Source organism: Pseudophryne corroboree, chromosome 1 (genome assembly GCF_028390025.1).
Source record: "Pseudophryne corroboree isolate aPseCor3 chromosome 1, aPseCor3.hap2, whole genome shotgun sequence".
Lineage (NCBI taxonomy): Eukaryota > Metazoa > Chordata > Amphibia > Anura > Myobatrachidae > Pseudophryne > Pseudophryne corroboree.
This window is the reverse complement of record NC_086444.1, coordinates 202,304,410-202,329,299: the sequence shown is the minus strand read 5'-3', so window position 1 is coordinate 202,329,299 and position 24,890 is coordinate 202,304,410. Positions and strand designations below refer to the sequence as shown.

General features: G+C 45.7%; 1 protein-coding gene across 4 annotated transcripts in view; it reads left to right on the top strand.

Moving 5' to 3' along the window:
* The window catches only part of MCTP1 (multiple C2 and transmembrane domain containing 1), a 1,810,807-nt gene that overhangs the window by 1,464,205 nt on the left and 321,712 nt on the right, over window positions 1-24,890 (top strand). For all 4 annotated transcript variants that reach the window (XM_063964020.1, XM_063964019.1, XM_063964022.1 and 1 more), the window contains one exon: window positions 9,593-9,712. In XM_063964020.1, coding sequence (XP_063820090.1) covers window positions 9,593-9,712 — 120 coding nt within the window. The remainder of the gene's footprint in view (window positions 1-9,592; window positions 9,713-24,890) is intronic.

The following is a 24,890-nucleotide window of genomic DNA, read 5'->3' as shown; positions in this document are numbered from 1 at the left end:
CTCGATGGTGTAAAACCATCTGTAAGGGAACCATCGATGGGTCACCTTCTGCATTACTGTAAAATGAAATGTGGGCCAATGAGAGCCCAGGGGAGTGGCTTCATGGGTGTCAGGGGCGGGGATAAGCTTTGTGCTCTGACACTTTATGGAAAAAAGAAAAAAAATTGGTAGCACTGAACCATCGATGGCGGGAAACCATGGATTGTATAAGTATTCGACATCAGTTATAGGCCATCGATGATTTCAAATATTCAATGGTCGATGGTCATCCCTAAGACAAGTCCAGCGCTCCGGATGCTGCTGCGCTGCCCCCAGCCTCCTCTGTGTACTAAATGGATACACGTGTCATCCATTCACCTTCACCAACGTAGCTGCTCAGTCTGCGTAGCAGGGCAGAGTAAAGCAGCAGCGCACACAGCATGTCCCACAACCTCCCAACCGCCCGTGTGTTGGACAGCAGGACAGTCCTTGAAAAGTGTAACTGTCTCTATAACATCGGGATGGTTGGGGGAATGCACTAGCAGCTGGACCTTTCCAGTAAGGTCGCAGTGAAAACACATCCGAACAGTTTTGTCTGTGTTACCAGCTTAACAGAGACCATAACCTCAGTATAAATTCAGTTCATAATTGCTTATTTTTGCACATTTTACATTAAGAAAAGTAATTAGTTGAAATGTATTCGATGTTTAGTAAACACTGGCTTCTTCCAATAATGAACTCTTATTAAGCACCTTTTTCTCACCTTGCTACAGTCTCTGTGTAATCATTGCTTAATCAGTCCATTACCGTGGGGATTTGTATCTCCTTCCTCCTCATTGCAGTGTGTGGCTGCCCCGCAGGAATCTTTCTGCAGTGAAATACTTGATGACTTGCTTTTAAATGCTGTGATCACTGCTATCATTAATATTCCGCGCGGCTCTGCTAAAAGCAATTTCTTTATTTTGTTCTGTATGTATGTTTACTGTTAGCCGCAGCATAAGAATTTTTCCTAATCACTTCTGATTTCCAACAAAAGGACCTTCAGGCTGCTCTACGCGGCTTGACATTTGCATCCTGCGCTGGTTCATCTGACATTGTTACACCAGTGAGATGAAGGTCTTTGGTATTAAATAATGATTCAGTGTTAATCAGTAATATAAATAGGTTGAACTCGTCTTGAATTCATGGTGAACTCATTGTAATTCCCTGCACATTGCTGCTACTATGCTATCAATAATTTTTACCATTAAAGTAAAAGTAGCATTGTCTCAAGGGTGAAATGAGGGGCGTTTGTGCGAACTACTGTAAGATAAAAATATATTTAAAATATAAATGCAGTAATTGTGAAATAACAAGTTTATTCTATAAACATTCTGCTTTTATGTCAGGAAGTTCCTGACTTTTGGGTTATACTTGTTGAGATTGAGTGAAAGGAATATTAAACAAGTTTTAGGAATATAATAATGTAGTATTCATTGGGGCAGATGCATCAAGCCTTGGAGAGAGACAAAGTGGAGACGTTTCCCATAGCAACTGTCATATTTTTAGCGCAGCCTTTGACAATTACAGAAGCTGGTTGCTTTGGGCAACTACTCAGTTATATCTTTCTCCAAAGCTTAATACATCTCCCCCTTAAGGGATTGTGGGACAGATGTACTAAGTCTTATGGGCCCTACAGACATGGCGATACGCCGCTGAGTTGCCCGACCGCCGATACGGCAGACGGGCGACCCGGCGGCGGAGGGGCACTGATGGGGGGAGTGAAGTTTCTTCACTCCCCCGTCACACGGCTCCATACAAGTGCAGGCAAATATGGACGAGATCGTCCATATTGACCTGCATGCACAGCCGACGGGGCACCAGCGATGAACGAGCGTGGGGCCGCGCATCGTTCATCGCTGGTGACTCCACACTGAAAGATATGAACGGTATCTCGTTCATTAATGAACAAGATCGTTCATTTCTTTCAGTTACATCGACAAGTGTGTAGGGCCTATTAGTGAGTGATAAAGTCGGGAGAGATAAAGTACTGACCAATCAGCTACTGTCATTTCTCTGACGTCCTAGTGGATGCTGGGAACTCCGTAAGGACCATGGGGAATAGCGGCTCCGCAGGAGACTGGGCACAAAAGTAAAGCTTTAGGACTACCTGGTGTGCACTGGCTCCTCCCCCTATGACCCTCCTCCAAGCCTCAGTTAGATTTTTGTGCCCGGCCGAGAAGGGTGCACACTAGGGGCTCTCCTGAGCTTCTTAGTGAAAGTTTAGTTTTAGGTTTTTTATTTTCAGTGAGACCTGCTGGCAACAGGCTCACTGCATCGAGGGACTAAGGGGAGAAGAAGCGAACCTGCCTGCTTGCAGCCAGCTTGGGCTTCTTAGGCTACTGGACACCATTAGCTCCAGAGGGACCGAACACAGGCCCAGCCTCGGAGCTCGGTCCCAGAGCCGCGCCGCCGTCCCCCTTACAGAGCCAGAAGCAAGAAGAGGTCCGGAAAAATCGGCGGCAGAAGACATCAGTCTTCAACAAGGTAGCGCACAGCACTGCAGCTGTGCGCCATTGTTACTCAGGCACACTTCACACTTCGGTCACTGAGGGTGCAGGGCGCTAGGGGGGGGGCGCCCTGAGCAGCAATGTAAACACCTTGGCTGGCATAAATACACCACATATAACCCCCAGGGCTATATGGATGTATTTTAACCCCTGCCAGAACTCACCAAAAAGCGGGAGAAAAGGCCGCCGAGAAGGGGGCGGAGCCTATCTCCTCAGCACACGGGCGCCATTTTCCATCACAGCTCCGCTGGAAGGACGTCTCCCTGACTCTCCCCTGCAGTCCTGCACTACAGAAAAGGGTAAAAAAGAGAGGGGGGCACTAATTTGGCGCAGTTTTAATACTAACAGCAGCTATAAAGGGAAAAGCACATTTTATAGTGGTATTCCTGTCTATATATAGCGCTCTGGTGTGTGCTGGCATACTCTCCCTCTGTCTCCCCAAAGGGCTAGTGGGGTCCTGTCCTCTATCAGAGCATTCCCTGTGTGTGTGCGGTGTGTCGGTACGATTGTGTCGACATGTTTGAGGAGGAAAATGAGATGGAGGCGGAGCAATTGCCTATTATAGAGTTGTCACCCCCTAGGGAGTCGACACCTGAGTGGATGAGCTTATGGAAGGAATTGCGTGACAGTGTCAGCTCTTTACGACAGACAGTTGACGACATGAGACAGCCGGCTACTCAGCTTGTGCCTGTCCAGGAGTCTCAAACGCCATCAGGGGCTTTAAAACGCCCGTTACCTCAAATGGCAGACATAGACACGGATACTGACTCCAGTGTCGATGATGAGGAGACAAACGTGACTTCCACTAGGGCCACACGTTACATGATTGAAGCAATGAAAAATGTATTGCATATCTCTGATAATACAAGTACCACTAAAAAGGGTATTATGTTTGGTGAGAAAAAACTGCCTGTAGTTTTTCCTGTATCCGAGGAATTAAATGAAGTGTATGATGAGGCGTGGGTTTCCCCCGATAAAAAACTGATAATTACTAAAAGGTTATTGGCATCGTACCCTTTCCCGCCAGAGGATAGGGCACGTTGGGAAACACCCCCTAGGGTGGATAAAGCGCTCACACGCTTGTCTAAACAGGTAGCACTACCCTCTCCTGATACGGCCGCCCTAAAGGAACCTGCCGATAGAAAGCTGGAGAATATCCTAAAATGTATATACACTCACACGGGTGTTATACTGCGACCAGCAATCGCCTCAGCCTGGATGTGCAGTGCGGGCCTGGCGTGGTCGGATTCCCTGACTGAAAATATTGATACCCTAGATAGGGACAGTATATTACTGACTATAAAGCATTTGAAGGATGCATTTCTATATATGCGTGATGCACAGAGGGATATTTGCCGACTGGCATCAAGAGTTAGCGCGCTGTCCATTTCTGCAAGAAGAGGTTTATGGACGCGGCAGTGGTCAGGTGATGCGGATTCTAAAAGGCACATGGAAGTATTGCCTTATAAGGGGGAGGAGTTATTTGGGGTAGGTCTATCAGACCTGGTAGCCACGGCAACTGCTCGAAAATCCACATTTTTACCCCAGGTAGCTTCTCAACCTAAGAAGACGCCGTATTATCAGGCGCAGTCCTTTCGGCCCCATAAGGGCAAGCGGGCAAAAGGCGCCTCATTTCTGCCCCGTGGCAGAGGGAGAGGAAAAAGGCTGCAACAAACAGCCAGTTCCCAGGAACAAAAGCCCTCTCCCGCCTCCGCAAAGTCCTCAGCATGACGCTGGGGCTTTACAAGCGGACTCAGGCACGGTGGGGGCCCGTCTCAAGAAGTTCAGTGCGCAGTGGGCCCACTCGCAAGTGGACCCCTGGATCCTTCAGGTGGTATCTCAGGGGTACAAATTGGAATTCGAGACGTCTCCCCCTCGCCGTTTTCTAAAGTCTGCTTTACCGACGTCTCCCTCAGACAGGAAGGCAGTATTGGAAGCCATTCACAAGCTATATTCCCAGCAGGTGATAATCAAGGTACCCCTCCTACAACAGGGAAAGGGGTACTATTCCACACTATTTGTGGTACCGAAGCCGGACGGCTCGGTGAGACCAATTTTAAACCTCAAATCCTTGAACACTTACATACAAAGGTTCAAATTCAAGATGGAGTCACTCAGGGCAGTGATTGCAAACCTGGAAGAAGGGGACTATATGGTGTCTCTGGACATCAAAGATGCTTACCTACATGTCCCAATTTACCCTTCTCACCAAGGGTACCTCAGGTTTGTGGTACAGAACTGTCACTATCAGTTTCAGACGCTGCCGTTTGGATTGTCCACGGCACCCCGGGTCTTTACCAAGGTAATGGCCGAAATGATGATACTCCTTCGAAGGAAGGGAGTTTTAGTTATCCCTTACTTGGACGATCTCCTGATAAGGGCAAGATCCAGGGAACAGTTGGAAGTCGGAGTAGCACTATCTCAGATAGTGCTGCGCCAGCACGGTTGGATTCTCAATATTCCAAAATCGCAGCTGATCCCGACGACACGACTTCTATTCCTAGGGATGATCCTGGACACAGTCCAGAAAAAGGTGTTTCTCCCGGAGGAGAAAGCCAGGGAGTTATCCGAACTAGTCAGAAATCTCCTAAAACCAGGCCAAGTCTCAGTGCATCAATGCACAAGGGTCCTGGGAAAGATGGTGGCTTCTTACGAAGCAATCCCATTCGGCAGATTCCACGCAAGAACCTTCCAGTGGGATCTGCTAGACAAATGGTCCGGGTCGCATCTTCAGATGCATCAGCGGATAATCTTATCACCAAGGACAAGGGTGTCTCTCCTGTGGTGGTTGCAGAGTGCTCATCTTCTAGAGGGCCGCATATTCGGCATTCAGGACTGGGTCCTGGTGACCACGGATGCCAGCCTGAGAGGCTGGGGAGCAGTCACACAGGGAAGAAATTTCCAGGGCTTGTGGTCAAGCCTGGAGACATCACTTCACATAAATATCCTGGAGCTAAGGGCCATCTACAATGCTCTAAGCCTAGCAAGACCTCTGCTTCAAGGTCAGCCGGTGCTGATCCAGTCAGACAACATCACGGCAGTCGCCCACGTAAACAGACAGGGCGGCACAAGAAGCAGGAGGGCAATGGCAGAAGTTGCAAGGATTCTTCGCTGGGCGGAAAATCATGTGATAGCACTGTCAGCAGTGTTCATTCCGGGAGTGGACAACTGGGAAGCAGACTTCCTCAGCAGACACGACCTCCACCCGGGAGAGTGGGGACTTCACCCAGAAGTCTTCCACATGATTGTGAACCGTTGGGAAAAACCAAAGGTGGACATGATGGCGTCCCGCCTCAACAAAAAACTAGACAGGTATTGTGCCAGGTCAAGGGACCCTCAGGCAATAGCTGTGGACGCTCTGGTAACACCGTGGGTGTACCAGTCAGTGTATGTGTTCCCTCCTCTGCCTCTCATACCCAAGGTACTGAGAATCATAAGAAGGAGAGGAGTAAGGACTATACTCGTGGCTCCGGATTGGCCAAGAAGGACTTGGTACCCGGAACTTCAAGAGATGCTCACAGAGGACCCGTGGCCTCTACCTCTAAGAAAGGACCTGCTCCAGCAGGGACCCTGTCTGTTCCAAGACTTACCGCGGCTGCGTTTGACGGCATGGCGGTTGAACGCCGGATCCTGAAGGAAAAAGGCATTCCGGATGAAGTCATCCCTACCCTGATCAAAGCCAGGAAGGATGTAACCGTACAGCATTATCACCGTATTTGGCGTAAATATGTTGCGTGGTGCGAGGCCAGGAAGGCCCCTACAGAGGAATTTCAACTGGGTCGTTTCCTGCATTTCCTGCAAACAGGACTGTCTATGGGCCTAAAATTAGGGTCCATTAAGGTTCAAATTTCGGCCCTGTCGATTTTCTTCCAGAAAGAACTGGCTTCAGTTCCTGAAGTTCAGACGTTTGTCAAGGGGGTACTGCATATACAGCCTCCTTTTGTGCCTCCAGTGGCACCTTGGGATCTCAATGTAGTTTTGGGGTTCCTAAAATCACATTGGTTTGAACCACTCACCACTGTGGACTTAAAATATCTCACATGGAAAGTGGTAATGCTGTTGGCCCTGGCTTCAGCCAGGCGTGTCTCAGAATTGGCGGCTTTATCCTATAAAAGCCCTTACCTGATTTTTCATACGGACAGGGCAGAATTGAGGACTCGTCCTCAATTTCTCCCTAAGGTGGTTTCAGCGTTTCACTTGAACCAGCCTATTGTGGTACCTGCGGCTACTAGGGACTTGGAGGACTCCAAGTTGCTGGACGTAGTCAGGGCCCTGAAAATATATGTTTCCAGGACGGCTGGAGTCAGAAAATCTGACTCGCTGTTTATCCTGTATGCACCCAACAAGCTGGGTGCTCCTGCTTCTAAGCAGACTATTGCTCGTTGGATTTGTAGTACAATTCAGCTTGCACATTCTGTGGCAGGCCTGCCACAGCCAAAATCTGTAAAAGCCCATTCCACAAGGAAGGTGGGCTCATCTTGGGCGGCTGCCCGAGGGGTCTCGGCTTTACAACTTTGCCGAGCAGCTACTTGGTCAGGGGCAAACACGTTTGCTAAATTCTACAAATTTGATACCCTGGCTGAGGAGGACCTGGAGTTCTCTCATTCGGTGCTGCAGAGTCATCCGCACTCTCCCGTCCGTTTGGGAGCTTTGGTATAATCCCCATGGTCCTTACGGAGTTCCCAGCATCCACTAGGACGTCAGAGAAAATAAGAATTTACTTACCGATAATTCTATTTCTCGTAGTCCGTAGTGGATGCTGGGCGACCATCCCAAGTGCGGATTGTCTGCAATACTTGTACATAGTTATTGTTACAAAAATCGGGTTATTATTGTTGTGAGCCATCTTTTCAGAGGCTCCTCTGTTATCATGCTGTTAACTGGGTTCAGATCACAGGTTGTACAGTGTGATTGGTGTGGCTGGTATGAGTCTTACCCGGGATTCAAAATCCTTCCTTATTGTGTACGCTCGTCCGGGCACAGTATCCTAACTGAGGCTTGGAGGAGGGTCATAGGGGGAGGAGCCAGTGCACACCAGGTAGTCCTAAAGCTTTACTTTTGTGCCCAGTCTCCTGCGGAGCCGCTATTCCCCATGGTCCTTACGGAGTTCCCAGCATCCACTACGGACTACGAGAAATAGAATTATCGGTAAGTAAATTCTTATTTTTTCAAACACAGCCTGTAACATGGCAGTTAGAAGCTGATTGGCTGGTACTTTATCTCTCTCCACTTTATCACTTTACAAGGCTTAGTTCATCTCCCCCTAAAAAAAATACTACTGTAATGAGATGTATATTGTCATGTTTCACTGATGCTGACATAAACAAGAACTCTCAATTACCATATTTGGCCCATAGTGGCTATTCTTGTTCGGACAGATAGAAGGGGTACCTAGGACAGTAATACTACAGTGCTGTAAGCATATACTCACTGTAGCACACAAATCCTGGGCAGATTTATTGTAACAGTGCAATGGAGAGTTCAGCTACTGTAGGATGGGTCCCCTTTCCAATTCTAAATATGTCCTTCCTGCAATGCAACATGGTTATTGGCAAGGAGCAATATTGCACCCGTTTGCTGGTATTACTCCTAATTGTAAATGAAAAACAGATGCACATACTGTACATTCCAGTGTTCCCTTTCTGTAATATAAATATCTGGCCTATTCACAGGTTTAAGAAACATTGACTATAATACTTTAAGCATAATTAAAAGTAAGTGTAAATATAACACGCTTAGGGAACAAGTATTTTCCCAAGTAACGTTAATGAACTTTGGCATTTGCTTTAAATAAATATTTGTACATTGTATTATAGCAATTGGCGTAGGTGCCTATTTATCAATGGTGCTAGTGGGGCTCCTTATACCATCATTCCTTTTACGCATATATGGAAGATAAGAAATAATTTTTATTGTCAAGTTATCAAAAGTTTCTCTTTGTGATTCCAATAAGAATCTGCCCCAATAAGGGGGATCATTCAGAGTTGATCGCAGCAGCAAATTTGTTAGCAGTTGGGCAAAACCATGTGCACTGCGGGGGAGAGGGGGGGGCAGGCAGATATAACATGTGCAGAGAGTTAGATTTGGGGGGGTTATTTTGTTTCTGTGCATGGTAAATACTGGCTGCTTTATTTTTACACTGCAATTTAGATTTCAGTTTGAACACACCCCACCCAAATCAAACACTCTCTGCACATGTTATATCTGCCCTCTCCCCCCCCCCCCCCCGCAGTGCACATGGTTTTGCCCAATTGCTAACAAATTTGCTGCTGCGATCAACTCTGAATGACCCCGAAAGAGTGAAAAGTAAATCATAGCTTACTGTACACAATTTTGTACTGCTGGGTTTGGACCTGAAAAGACGGCATAGCCTCACGGGACGGGGGTTTGGCGTGGCGGCCCAACCCTGTTTTCATCACTCTGGGTATGTGATAAGCATTCCAGGAGATACTAGGCTGCCCCCGGAGACTCATTTGGCTGCACTGCTGCCTCCTACACTGTGACAGGACCCAAGGGCTGCATATAATATTACAGGGCAACACAAGGCCTCCTGTCACTGAGGAGGAGTCAGCGATTTGGTGTCACACCTCGGACTGTGACACTATGGTGTGGCCTGCACCACCTAGTGATGCCACTGGGACCCAACAAGACTACGATGCAGCTTTAGGATTGTGCTTGTGCAAGTTCAAAGACCTCTCTCTGGAAGAAAAAAGCAGGAAATGTAGCCTAAAGAATCAAAGCTTTGCTTTTTGGAGTATGGTAAATAAGAGTCAATCAGCATAACCAAAGAGCTCTATGGGAATGCCGGTGTTCTAATGATCTTGAACGCAGGAGATAGCTGCAACATATGTGAGCTTAATAATTAGGCCCTTTCAAGTTTCCACTATGTAGTGTTAAAATAAATTACTACAGTATTTGTATTTATTCACTTTGAGATGTTATGAACTCTGCAACAAATATGTACAGTATATTTTATGTTGGTCCTAACTTTTTTTAATTTAGATATTTATTATTTGTAAGAAAAAAAAATCATATAGTGATACCATGTGTTTTTATATCCACAGATCTTTCTGCTCGTTGTCTGGAATTTTGAGATGTACATGATCCCACTTGCATTGTTGCTGTTTTTGGCTTGGAACTATTTCTTAATCATATCAGGGAAAGATAACAAGACCCAGGATATGGTGAGTCATACTTATCTTGTAAAGCAAATGTAATTGTTGCCATACTGTGAGAAAATTATCCAATTTTCACCTTGAGATTATGAATCTACAGTACATATGCATAAATTGCAAAAGAATGGAACTGTAAATGTATTAACTCCTAGCAGCATTTTATCCTGTGCGGCTCTTTTCATCTACCTACAGTATTTCAAGAGGGTGGTAGAGCTGTGTGAGAACATGGCCTTGCTGTAACAATAGCCAGATGTGGGTCCACTTAGCCCAGGGGTGGGGAACATTTTTTCTACCAAGGGCCATTTGGATATTTATAAAATCCATTGGGGCCCATACAAAAATTCTCAACTTAAAAATTGCCCTACCCCCCAGTAGGTCTGCCCCTTAGAGGTACTGAGTGCGCGTGCCTCCGGCGCGCATTAAAAAAAATGGGTGTGGCCAATTAAAATGGGCCGTGATACACATATGCCCCCAATAGTGCAGTGCCAGATACACAAATTCCCCCACAGTGCCAGATCCACAATTGCCCCCACAGTGCCAGATCCACAAATGCCCCCACAGTGCCTGGTATACAAATGCCCCCACAGTGCCAGATCCACAAATTCCCCCACAGTGCCAGATCCACAATTGCCCCCACAGTGCCAGATCCACAAATGCCCCCACAGTGCCTGGTATACAATTGCCCCCACAGTGCCAGATCCACAAATTCCCCCACAGTGCCAGATCCACAATTGCCCCCACAGTGCCAGATCCACAATTGCCCCCACAGTGCCAGATCCACAAATGCCCCCACAGTGCCAGGTATACAAATGCCCCCACAGTGCCAGGTATACAAATGTTCCCACAGTGCCAGATCCACAAATTCCCCCACAGTGCCAGATCCACAAATGCCCCCACAGTGCCAGGTATACAAATGCCCCCACAGTGTCAGGTATACAAATGCCCCCACAGTGCCAGATCCACAAATGCCCCCACAATGCCAGGTATACAAATGCCCCCACAGTGCCAGATCCACAAATGCCCCCACAGTGCCAGGTATACAAATGTCCCCACAGTGCCAGGTATACAAATGCCCCCATAGTGCCAGGTATACAAATGCCCCCACAGTGCCAGATCCACAAATGCCCCCACAGTGCCCCCCAACCCACTGTGCTGCTCACCACTGCTGCTGCTGCTCCATCCGGCGGCGTGTCTCGGGTTGTCAGGAGGTCAGGACAGGGTGGAGATCGCGGCTATGTTGGGCGGCAGCTGCATGTAGGACCTCAAACCAGACACCGGTTTGTGAGCCAATCAGAGCTTACGGACCGGCAGTGGCGGCTCCTGATTGGCTGCCAGTCCGCCAGCTCTGATTGGCTCACGAACCGGCGGCTGGTTTGAGATCTTACCTGCCGTCGGACATGTAGCTGCGCTCTTCTCCCTGCCCTGACAGCTGAGACACGCCGCCGCCGGACTGAATGGCGGCGTGTCTCACTGACACAAGCGGGTGGGCCGGAACAAACAGCTTTGCGGGCCTTATACGGCTTCAAAGAATTCAGAATTCAGAGTCTAGCACACTGGTATTCATCAGGAACATTAAAAGATATGTATTGGGCTTACTGCAAGGATTAGGTTCGGGTGACCGGCGCTTGGATGCCGCCGGTCACCATACTAACGCCTGGATCCCAAGCATTAGATTGCCGGCGGGGGGGGGGGGGGGGGGGGGGGGGGTGGAATGAAGCCCCTTGCGGGCACATAAATACATCCCCATTGTAGGATCCCTAAAAATACAGGCCTCACTTTCTTCCCGAGCTGCAACTAATAATAGACAATACAATGCAATGGAATCAGGACAGAGAAGAAAGCAGTCAGGGACACGGGTAGGGCTGCCATCCATCATGTATTATACAGGATTGTCCCGTAATTGAAAGGGACATGCTGCATCCCGTATAGATTCAATACAGTTTGTTCTGTTTTTAGGTCTGGTGTCTGTGCTGTGGACTGGTGCAGTGCCACACGGCTGCCGGAACCTGAGAACTGAGAGCTTCCCAGTCTACAGTGACAGATAGGCGCCCATTCAGCCTCTGCACTTGGCAGTCCGGTCCACTGCATGTCCATGACTGTGCCAGCACTCTCGCATGGACCCACCAAGCACAGTCAACTCTTCTCTGATCCAGGGGCATAATAAGTTCATCCTAGCTGCCCGGTGGAGAGTTGGAGTTTGGTGCCCTCTCCCCTTAAAAAAAAGGGCAAACAAATATGGGGTGTGTTCATAATTATATACAGTAGATAGCGATCTCAGCTGGTCTACAGGGAATGGAGCCTGCAGTGTATTGGCAGGGCTCCAGCTACGCATGCAGAAACAGCATTCACCGGCAGGACCCATTACATAAACCAGCATCAGCGGTGGGGTCACCTTCGTTTGCCGTAGCTCAGGCTGAGCGGTACCAGGCAGGAGACGTCCTGCCCCCTATTGCAGGTGTTAGCAGCGTTCCCGGGACAGAGCCGATTAACTCAGCAGCAGCGGCAGCAGCAGCAGCAGGTGCACCGCAGAGCTCAATTGGAAGAGGAGCGATCACACTTGGATCCTGCTGTGAACCACACAGGGGCTGCTGTACATGCAGGTGCCCCTTCAGGGCTTGGAGCCCAGAGGCAGGAGTCTCCATTTCCTCTTGGAGTTACACCCATGCTCTGATCATATGTGGATCTTAGAAATGTCACATTCTATTAATTCTATTTTGGAACCATAACTCTCCCACCACCATGCATGTTCCTCCCGGCTGCTTTATTTCTTTATCGCAGGAGGATGCTCCCTAGCTTCAGGTAGGAGCTGGGATGTCCCATCCTGTTTAGTAATTGCACTTTATTGTCCTCTTACAGTCAACAGGATATGTGTTTCAGTCTGTTTACACTTTCAATATTATGTGGAGAACATGTAAAGTTTGCTGTAAATAATTACTTGCCCAACAAAAGTTGGTGCTTATAGATTCATAACTCATTTACCCCAGAGGCATGCACCTGGTAACATAACTGACATACAGATAATCTGCTGATGTGCGTGTGAGAGCGTATCAGCATATAAATGTTATTGTAGTCAAATTCCATTTTTCTGCAGGCTAGCTTATTTTTATACTTACAAAAAACTCGATAACATGGCACATTGGCATATATATATAATGGATGCAGGGTGTGCAGTGCACACGAGCCGCTGGGTCCAGGGGGACCCACACTGCACCCATAATTATAGTTACCTCTCTGGAGTCCCGTGTCAGCTGGCGCTGCCGAACAGCAAAAATCACTAGGAAAATGGAGTAGTGGGCATTCTCCCGGTGATTTGCGCATTACATAAGTCACCAGGAACATGGCGCAGGTACCATGTTCCAGGACACCTGCACATGTGCATTAGACTCTGGCACGAAGTCAGAGTCTACTGCGCTGCCAGAGAGGAGGAGGCCCACACGTGGAGTCTCTCCTCTTTTAAACCGCCTCTGGCATACATTTCTCAATAATAAAAAACTTACCTGAGGGGCCCGGGTCAGTTACTTAGGGGCACACTGTCCCCAGCATGATGAAAAATGGGGGCGTGACTGATGGGTTTGGCACTCTCACTAAGCCCTGTCCCGTTTCGCTAATACCTGCTCCTAATTTGGGGTGCATGCCTTAGTCGCGCGCACTTGCCCCACTTTTCAGACATCAGAAGTTGGGAGGTATGCAATGAGAGCTGCACTTTGCAATGGCCGCCGGTCCTTGGAGTTCCGAATTTATGACCCGAGAGTCTATCTGTGCATGCAGAGAGTGACGCGGTGGGGGATGCTGAGAGGGATACAATCGGATACCTCTGACAGCACCCAGAAACCCATAGGCTTCTATAGGGTAATGCCAGTTTTTGCTGGCATTACCCTCCACATTGGAAACCTGGCTTCTGAGGCTTAGTACATAAACTGAGTTTTTACCATATTTTCCCATTAGTACATCCTGTCCACACTTCCTGTATAACAAGGGTATGGCACTGATGCACCTTCCACCATCCACATTCAGCATACATTTACAGTTCTTATAGTGGTTCCAGTTTAACTTGTGTAGCTGATTAAAGTCAGTGCTATCGGAATCCTGGTATACACACATATTTTTGGAATAATCTAGGGTATGGACACTCATTAGTATTACTTCTTATAATAAGACAAATGCAGGTGTCTTAGAGCTCTCCTGAACAGAGCTATAACATTCAAAGCAAACCTACTCTATGCAGCCTAGACTCTGAATATGATCTACTATGCAGGGCTGGCAAATGGTTATACCTGTGACTTAAATGGTGATTGTATGCACAAAAAGTGATGGCTGATATCCAGTGAGCTGCAATATCCAGTGCATGTTCACAAAGCACAGGCTATGGATGATAGTCCTCACCCTTGCAAGCTGTCAGTACATTTAGATCAGGGGCAGAATACTGGTAATGATGGGAGAATTCCAATGGAAAAAGGCAGTTACGAAGGGTGTGCAATAGGTTTCTAGATGTGCAGTGCATAGGCTGAGAAGACACAATGGGCCTAATTCAGATCTGATTGCTGCTCTGCATTTTTGCACAGCAGGCAATAAGGTCATAACTGTGCATGCGTATACACCGCAATGCACACGCGCGTTGGACAACAACAACGGGCATCGCTGGTCAGCGATGGGATGGTGAGAAAAATGTGTTCGCACGGGCGTTCGCAAGGTGATTGACAGGAAGAGGCCGTTTGTGAGTGGCAACTGAGCGTTTACAGGGAGTGTCCAGAAAAACGCAGGCGTGCCCAAGCGTTTTCAGGGAGCGTGTCTGCCATCAGCTCTGGCCTCGATCAGCCTGTTTTCATCGTACTGGAGAAGTAAGGCCTGGGTTGCGCACAGACTGCACAAACCAGACCAAACTAATGGACACAAAGTGAAATGTCCCATTTGTGTGCTGAAACGGGTCACTTTTTACATGTTTCATCTTGCCGCCCCCCCGAGGGTATGAGCTGAAATTAATACGGCAGCCATCGAGCCTGAACAGAGCAATTGAATTTCTCCGTTGGGCGCTATCTAGTATCTGCCGGCGCAAAAACAATTGAATATTGCCCTATGTGACTGTATGGTTGTGAACTGTAGTCTCTGACTAAAGTTTTTGTGAAATGTCGAGGCACAGAACAGTATATAAGCAGCACTGCACACCGAAGAAGTCAGCATGTTCACTTCCTTCACAAGCTCAATATGGAGCTCTCAGCTCAACAGAGGCCCGTGGAGAGCCATGATCTTCTGTGACAGCAGGAGGGTTTTGAGCAACCGGGAGCTGCTATTGGGGAAGAAGCACTGTCCCAAACCAATGTGTTTGAGTGGTTTGCAGAAATATGGCACGGGAGGCGGCAGATTAGGAGCACTGCGGCTGAATTGTGTCCACCATCACCGAGGACAATGTTGCTGCCATGTGGGCCATAGTTAAGGTGGAAGTCAGTGTAACTTTGGCTCAGTAAGAGAAGGAGATAGGAATCTCATCAGGATCCATTCACTCGATACTCCACATAAAGCTTAGCCTGAGCAAGGTTACTACATGCTGGGTGCCCCATCAGCTGACTTGAGAGCAGAAGGAGGCTTGGTGCCACATCATGCTGGTCATGTTTGATGGTGGTCACTCAAACTCTGTCTAAGAGAGCGCTGCCACTGAAGCTCTGACGTGAAAACAGCATGGCCAAGCAGATGGCGGCTGTTTTTGTAGGCAAAACTGGTCATGTAGCTGCTGCACCACTCATGCAGTAGTGCACCATCTCTCGGTATTGGTACATCAACCAATGACTGCTGCAAGTGCTGGAAGGAACTCGCACTCATGGTGCCCTTCTCCATCACGACAATGCACCAGGAGCTTGGTCATCTGCCATACAGTCCAGACCTGGCCCTATGCGACTACTTCATGTTCCCAAAAATCAAGAGCAAGATGCGTGGGATTAATTCTGAGTCATCGGAAGCTGCAGTGGAGACCTTCATCCAGCATGTAGAAGCCATACCTGCTCCAGATTGGTCCAGCTGCTACACCAAGTGGTTTGAGCACATGCAACTTTGCATAGAACCCTCTGACGAATACTTTGAAATAAATGGAATGCTCTCTTTGTTTGTAAATATTATACTTTTTGTGCATCCAGAAATTTATTTCACACCCCTCGTACAGCCGCTTAAATGGCCTGCGTTATAAAAATGTAAAAAACCTAAGTATTACAAACTTCTTCAGGCAGAAGCATTGTGTTGAATTAACATTTATTAACGAGCAAGTCTATAAAATGCTGTACTGTATATATTACATCCAGCATAATTATCTTGCTGCTACTTGGATTATCATGCAATCTGCTTTAGATATGTAGATGGTAATTTTCATCGTGTTTGGTAGTCCATCCTTGAAACTGGTAATGAGAATAGTCTTGGGTCTGCACTCTGCAGATTAAATTGACACAGGCAATAGCCTAGCTAAGCTTATCGCAAGAATTCTGTGTTCTACCGTTTTTGTGTGGTCATCTACATTTACTGACATGCTGTTACGTAACTCTCTCTTATAACATAATGACTGTACTGTAGGGGTAAAAAGAAGAAATAATAATTTGTACAATACCAAAATTAGGGACATCTTCATACTGTATCTTTGCTGCATGTTTGCTAGCCACAGGCATACAATGGATAACAGTCTAAGATGGTTTGTGCTATGGTCTGATTGCAGCAGTGTTAGAGATTCTATTAGCTATGAGCGTATGGCAGAATGTTATAGTAATGTCATTTAACTCAAGGCAGTCTTGCGCTATAGACTTCTGAATGGCATATAGTGTTGGGCATTAATTGTTTCAAACAGACCAAGTGACATTGGGACATATTTATCAATATTATATCAATATTATTTTTACTAAAATAATGTGAAAACTGGTGTTTTCATACCCTTTTCACATTATTTTAGTGTCACAGAAATGTATGACAAGGCAATTGGATTATAGTTCACAAAATAGCACTCCAAAATTAGCATTTTTTATTGTAGGCAGATCACATGTCACATACTCAGTACATTGGTGTTACTAAAGTGTCACTAAATCCTACAACCATTATATAAAGCTTGCTACCCACCCTTACTCAGAGCTGGATTAAGGCATTGGGGGCACGGGATACTTAAGACAGAGGGGGCCCTAGGGTCGAAAATAAAAATTGTAATATATGTATATATACGCATATACATGCATGTGTGTATGTATATATATATATATATATATATATATATGAACCTCCAAGTGACCGGCACTCAGTATTCAACTCCACCTGCCCCGGTGCCCTCCCTGGCTGCAAGCCACAATATCCTTTGTGCAATGGGTGGCACTCCTAAGGGGCTTTAAATAGCATCAAAAAATGACAGAGACTGCGCAGTCTCTGTAATTTTTTGATGCTATTTAAAGCCCCTTAGGAGTGCCACCTATTGCACAAAGGATATATATATATATATATATATATATATATATGTATATATATATATATATATATATGATGCACAGTGTATCATTTGAACTAGGAGAGTTTCGGGTAGTTTGGCTAAATTAGGTATTTTATATACTGTATGTGTAATATATATATATATATATATATATATATATATATACATACGTACATATACAAACATACATACATATCGTTTGGGTCTGATATTCCGGTGGTCAGAATACCGACCGCGGCATCCTGATGGTGAGAATCCTGACAGGGGCAAAGCAATTATACTTACCATTCCCTAATGCCTCCCTAACCCTGCCTACCCGCAGCCTAAACCTAACCCTCCCCCACCACTACAGCCTAACCCTATCCCTTCCCGGTGGTGCCTAAACCTAACCCCCCCTCATCGCAGCCTAACCCTAGCACTCCCGCCACAGCCTAAACCTAACCACCCCACACCGCAGCTTACCTCTCCGCGGGCCTGGCAAACACTAGTTCGGGATCCAAACAGTGTCGGAACTCCAACGTCGGTATTTCGACTGCTGGGATCCTGGCCACCCTGATCTCATACATTATATATATATATATATATATATATATATAAACAGTCCAAGACAGCCGGCACTCCGCAATAAATAAAACAACTTCTCTCCGTGTGGTACTGAGGACGGAGTATATACTCCGAAACGTCTACCTCGCAATACAGTATTTCTATCTGCTGAAAGTCTCCAGTGCCGTTACTCTTGGATGTTATATATATATATATATATGTATATATATACACACACACACACACACACACACACACACACACACACACACATATAATATATATATATATATATATATATACACACAGAACCCAGAGCCTAAGTTCAAATTTAATGCATAACTGTAAAAACAAAAAGAAGAAAAACATCCTGACTTACAGACAGGACAGGAGTGAGTGCATGAATGTTCCTCTGTCTCTCCACCCGGCCACACACACAATGGCAGGGAATGTTCTTCTTTCCTGCAGCCTGAGTGCTCAGGCAGTCACAGAGCCGCAGGCTGCAGCTTGCCATACTATTGGGCAGCTGAGCCGTCGCTCAGCAAGCAGCCCAGGAAGCTCTGCAGCGTCGGCGGCTGTGTGAGCGGCGGCTGGCCTGTCAGTAGGCAGCGCAGTGCCGTGGATCAGATCAGATTACAGATCCGATCTGTCGCGGGGGCCTTTTCAGACAGGGGGACTCGGGGTACTTACCCCAGGAGCCCTTCCTTAGTCCGGCTTTGCCCTTACTTATACCCCTTTTCCACCACCTTCAAAAACCCAGGATTTTGTACATGTGAACGCATGTCCAGTGACCCAGGAATCCAACCTGGGTAACGGCCAGGGTTGGACCCAGGAAGGACCCAGGGAAGCTGCAATATAAACGAGTAACCCAGGTCATAAGAGATCATGCCTCCCAACAGCAGTGTCCCGCAGTGGTCAGGAAGTTGAGACATGCTGTCTATACACAATGGAGTCTGGGGGCAGCTCAGCAGCTGCTCGAGTGAAAACAGGGTGTATGACATGCGGTCATACCGCCCAAAACAGCATCAATGAGGGGGCATGGCCTAACAGGACCGAGGCCACGTCCTGGGGTCCCGATCTGTTGTCTTCTCCAACCTCAAGCAGAAGAGACACTGCACTCATGCGTGGTGTAAACGGTGCCAACCCAGGAATAATCCGTGTTGGAGCTAGAGATGAGCGGGTTCGGTTTCTTTGAATCCGAACCCGCACGAACTTCACTTTTTTTTTCACGGGTCCGAGCGACTCGGATCTTCCCGCCTTGCTCGGTTAACCCGAGCGCGCCCGAACGTCATCATGACGCTGTCGGATTCTCGCGAGACTCGGATTCTATATAAGGAGCCGCGCGTCGCCGCCATTTTCACACGTGCATTGAGATTGATAGGGAGAGGACGTGGCTGGCGTCCTCTCCATTAGAATAGATTAGAAGAGAGAGAGAGAGAGAGAGAGAGAGAGAGATTGTGCAGACAGAGTTTACCACAGTGACCAGTGCAGTTGTTGTTAAGTTAACTTTTATTTAATATATCCGTTCTCTGCTATATCCGTTCTCTGCCTGAAAAAAACGATACACAGCAGTCACACAGTGTGACTCAGTCTGTGTGCACTCAGCTCAGCCCAGTGTGCTGCACATCAATGTATAAAAGCTTATAATAATTGTGGGGGAGACTGGGGAGCACTGCAGGTTGTTATAGCAGGAGCCAGGAGTACATAATATTATATTAATTTAAAATTAAACAGTGCACACTTTTGCTGCAGGAGTGCCACTGCCAGTGTGACTAGTGGTGACCAGTGCCTGACCACCAGTATAGTAGTATATTGTTGTATACTATCTCTTTATCAACCAGTCTATATTAGCAGCAGACACAGTACAGTGCGGTAGTTCACGGCTGTGGCTACCTCTGTGTCGGCAGTCGGCACTCGGCAGGCAGTCCGTCCATCCATAATTGTATAATTATATACCACCTAACCGTGGTATTTTTTTTTCTTTCTTTATACCGTCGTCATAGTCATACTAGTTGTTACGAGTATACTACTATCTCTTTATCAACCAGTGTACAGTGCGGTAGTTCACGGCTGTGGCTACCTCTGTGTCGGCAGTCGGCAGGCAGTCCGTCCATCCATAATTGTATTATTATAATATATACCACCTAACCGTGGTTTTTTTTTCATTCTTTATACCGTCATAGTGTCATACTAGTTGTTACGAGTATACTACTATCTCTTTATCAACCAGTGTACAGTGCGGTAGTTCACGGCTGTGGCTACCTCTGTGTCGGCAGTCGGCAGGCAGTCCGTCCATCCATAATTGTATTATTATAATATATACCACCTAACCGTGGTTTTTTTTTCATTCTTTATACCGTCATAGTGTCATACTAGTTGTTACGAGTATACTACTATCTCTTTATCAACCAGTGTACAGTGCGGTAGTTCACGGCTGTGGCTACCTCTGTGTCGGCAGTCGGCAGGCAGTCCGTCCATCCATAATTGTATTATAATATATACCACCTAACCGTGGTTTTTTTTTCATTCTTTATACCGTCATAGTGTCATACTAGTTGTTACGAGTATACTACTATCTCTTTATCAACCAGTGTACAGTGCGGTAGTTCACGGCTGTGGCTACCTCTGTGTCGGCAGTCGGCAGGCAGTCCGTCCATCCATAATTGTATTATAATATATACCACCTAACCGTGGTTTTTTTTTCATTCTTTATACCGGCATAGTCAGTCATACTAGTTGTTACGAGTATACTACTATCTCTTTATCAACCAGTGTACAGTGCGGTAGTTCACGGCTGTGGCTACCTCTGTGTCGGCACTCGGCAGGCAGTCCGTCCATCCATAATTGTATTATAATATATACCACCTAACCGTGGTTTTTTTTTCATTCTTTATACCGTCATAGTGTCATACTAGTTGTTACGAGTATACTACTATCTCTTTATCAACCAGTGTACAGTGCGGTAGTTCACGGCTGTGGCTACCTCTGTGTCGGCAGTCGGCAGGCAGTCCGTCCATCCATAATTGTATTATAATATATACCACCTAACCGTGGTTTTTTTTTCATTCTTTATACCGTCATAGTCAGTCATACTAGTTGTTACGAGTATACTACTATCTCTTTATCAACCAGTGTACAGTGCGGTAGTTCACGGCTGTGGCTACCTCTGTGTCGGAACTCGGCAGGCAGTCCGTCCATCCATAATTGTATTACAATATATACCACCTAACCGTGGTTTTTTTTTCATTCTTTATACCGTCATAGTCAGTCATACTAGTTGTTACGAGTATACTACTATCTCTTTATCAACCAGTGTACAGTGCGGTAGTTCACGGCTGTGGCTACCTCTGTGTCGGCACTCGGCAGGCAGTCCGTCCATCCATAATTGTATTACAATATATACCACCTAACCGTGGTTTTTTTATACCACCTAACCGTGGCAGTCCGTCCATAATTGTATACTAGTATCCAATCCATCCATCTCCATTGTTTACCTGAGGTGCCTTTTAGTTCTGCCTATAAAATATGGAGAACAAAAAAGTTGAGGTTCCAAAATTAGGGAAAGATCAAGATCCACTTCCACCTCGTGCTGAAGCTGCTGCCACTAGTCATGGCCGAGACGATGAAATGCCAGCAACGTCGTCTGCCAAGGCCGATGCCCAATGTCATAGTACAGAGCATGTCAAATCCAAAACACCAAATATCAGTAAAAAGCCTCTTTTTTTCTTTGCGTCATGTGCTGTTTGGGGAGGGTTTTTTGGAAGGGACATCCTGCGTGACACTGCAGTGCCTCTCCTAGATGGGCCCGGTGTTTGTGTCGGCCACTAGGGTCGCTAATCTTACTCACACAGCTACCTCATTGCGCCTCTTTTTTTCTTTGCGTCATGTGCTGTTTGGGGAGGGTTTTTTGGAAGGGACATCCTGCGTGACACTGCAGTGCCACTCCTAGATGGGCCCGGTGTTTGTGTCGGCCACTAGGGTCGCTTATCTTACTCACACAGCGACCTCGGTGCAAATTTTAGGACTAAAAATAATATTGTGAGGTGTGAGGTATTCAGAATAGACTGAAAATGAGTGTAAATTATGGTTTTTGAGGTTAATAATACTTTGGGATCAAAATGACCCCCAAATTCTATGATTTAAGCTGTTTTTTAGTGTTTTTGGAAAAAAACACCCGAATCCAAAACACACCCGAATCCGACAAAAATAATTCGGTGAGGTTTTGCCAAAACGCGTTCGAACCCAAAACACGGCCGCGGAACCGAACCCAAAACCAAAACACAAAACCCGAAAAATTTCAGGCGCTCATCTCTAGTTGGAGCCACAGTGGAATGGGATTTTGGTGGAAAAAGGTTATAAATAAGATTCATCAAGATTTAGCAGATTGGGGAAACACTTTATTTGAGGATTGGTAGAATTTGTGCAATAAAGATATTACTACAAATCTGTTATGGTGCTACATGCTGTCAGTGATGCTTTGGTATGGTGCTGTTTTGCACTTTTCCTTGGAACAAATTATTCAGTTTGGGTTCCTATTGTTTTACAATTTAGGTATGGAAGTGGTGCACTCTGTGTTAAAAGCTAAACTAGATTTGCAGTTATAACTATGGTTTAAAGTAATGTCTTCATGTCACATGTGAATAAATTGGACTTCATCCTTGATCAATAGAAAGTCTATTTTGGTTACCCTATATCAGGTGCTTCTTTCTTGCACATTCTGTAAAATGTAACTGAAGTACAATTATTACACAGGCCGGGGGGGGGGGGGGATAATGTTTCAGTAACTCAAATTGATGCATCCTCATTTTTTTTTAATACTTATTTATTAACAGTTTATTATATAGAGCAGCAAATTTGCTTTACAATTGGAAACAACAGTGACAAAACAAAAGTGAAGGTAGGAAGGCCCTGCTCGCAAGCTTACAATCTATATTACAAACTTGTGTGCAATGCTATCAGAACACTGTCCTAAAAATGGGGGAGGGGTTTAGACTATGGATGGTCATTCAGCATTTTCTGTATTCATCTTCTGGATGGTTACAGGTTTGGCATCTTTTATGTAAAACAAAGAATAATCCTAAAAATAATATTGTTCTAACCTGGGATCTATATTATTTTAATGATTGTGCAGTTGGGGAGTTGGGGAAAGGTTGTGCATGAGCAGTTCTTAATTTTTTTTTATGTATATGGACAGTAGCAGTGAAAATGTTGAGGAATAGGGGTTGGGTATGCTATCCCTGTGGTTCGGATGCCAGCAATAACAATGACCGTCACCAGCATCCCAACTCTGAAGATCCTGACAGCGGAGGGGGTAAGTATTTTTACCCCCACACACACCCCTACCCAACCCTCCAGGGGTGGCGGCTAGGACTAACTCCCGGTGTTGGCAGTATGGGCTAATCCTCGGGGAGGATGCTGGCTAGGGCTAAACCCCCCCCCCAGTGCCTAACCCTAACTCCTCCCCTTGTAACTAACCCCACCATTCCCCTGTCCCTAACCCTAAAGGTATCCCCGATACTTACCTACAGGATGCCGGTGGTCGTTATTCCGGTGCTGGTCTCCCGATTGGTGTAGGGATTTCGGCATTGGTCACATGACCGCCAGCATCCTATCGGAATAGGTAAGAGAATATCAGTGTCAGCATTGTGAATATTTGGGATTGAATATCTCAGTTTCGGGGTTTAACATTCTTCAAATGCTTTAACCCAGATCTTTTTTCTTTTTTTTAAATAAATATTGTAGTCATAACTTACCTCTTTTGTAATACATTTTTTTCTTAATTTAAAAAACATTGACACAACAATGTCGCGCACCAGTTGTTCTAGTCATGACCTGATACGCCCTCGTGTTGCCTTCTATTGAGTGAGCCTAATGGTATCTGGCAACCAAATCACCCCCTTGTATACAGTATATAAACTTATCTATTGATGTGCAGCAAAGGAGAAGGTGGAACCATTGTGCAGCAACTGTAATCTGGAGCCACATACACTGAATAATTTTCATAAATCAGATGTGAAACATGAAAATGTCAACTTAATCAAGCATTTAAATTTTATTAATCAGGCCTAATTTTTATGAGTGCAAATAATCGCTGAAGCTGGAAAAATTTGTTCTAGACTGCATAAGAAACATAATTTTAATATTTAATGGGCTGATGAATTTAAATGGAGAATTATCTTTATGAAACATGGTCCTTATAATTCGCCATTAAATGAGAAATGAAAAAATCAACATAAATCTTACATAAAGGTTGCTTAACTAAGTGTTGGCACTATAAATATTACAAGTGTATTAGACAGTAATTTAGCCATCAGACTGCACACTACATAAAGGAGAAAGAAATTAATTTGTATTTCAATGTTATCTTCAGCATGTGGAACTATCTAAAAAAGCATTTCTGTACTCAAATATAGGACAGTTTAGTGTTTAATGGTATTAATGGCAATGTAACTATAGAGAACTTTCATTACATAATGACACAGATATTACTGTGTATGCTTATGTGACTGTGCAGACCCGCACACACATGCTGGGGGAGGGGTATTTGGGAATGTAGTTCATAATGATTGTGGGCGGACTGGTCCACTTGCAGTAGATAAAGTAATAATGACACTGTGTCTCTGCTGTCCTTGGAAAGAGCTACTATGGGTCTATATGGTGAATACAGACAATTTGACTATTCTCTATGACTGTAGGATAATGCTTTATGTTTTCTTCTTATGGAATGCTATGAGACCTTGTGGAGCTATATAAACATATAAAGACTATCGGATTTAATATGAGTCTTGCTTAATTGCTCCATAACCAAATTATGCATCGCTGTTTACAAAGTAGCTAATACTGTCAAATATTCTTCATCAGCTGATGCATTTCCAGGTTCCGTACGTATGACATAATGCATTATATGTGAGATAATATTAGAGTGCTTATTAGACCATAACGCATTAGCAAACTGCATTGCTAACATGAAACTGAATAAGAGAGAGAGACCCTTAACAAGCCAACTGTAACACAGTGATCTTCCACCTGGGACCTAATTTCATTCTGCCATTAAGTGCTCATCATCAGACATCCAGAAAGTTTAATAAGGACGTCCATTATGAAAAGACCTGTGACTACTCTCATTGGACGTGTGTCCCTATGGAAATGCTACTCCAGGGTCTAATGAGAAACGGAACGAGTTAGCAATGACCCCACTGT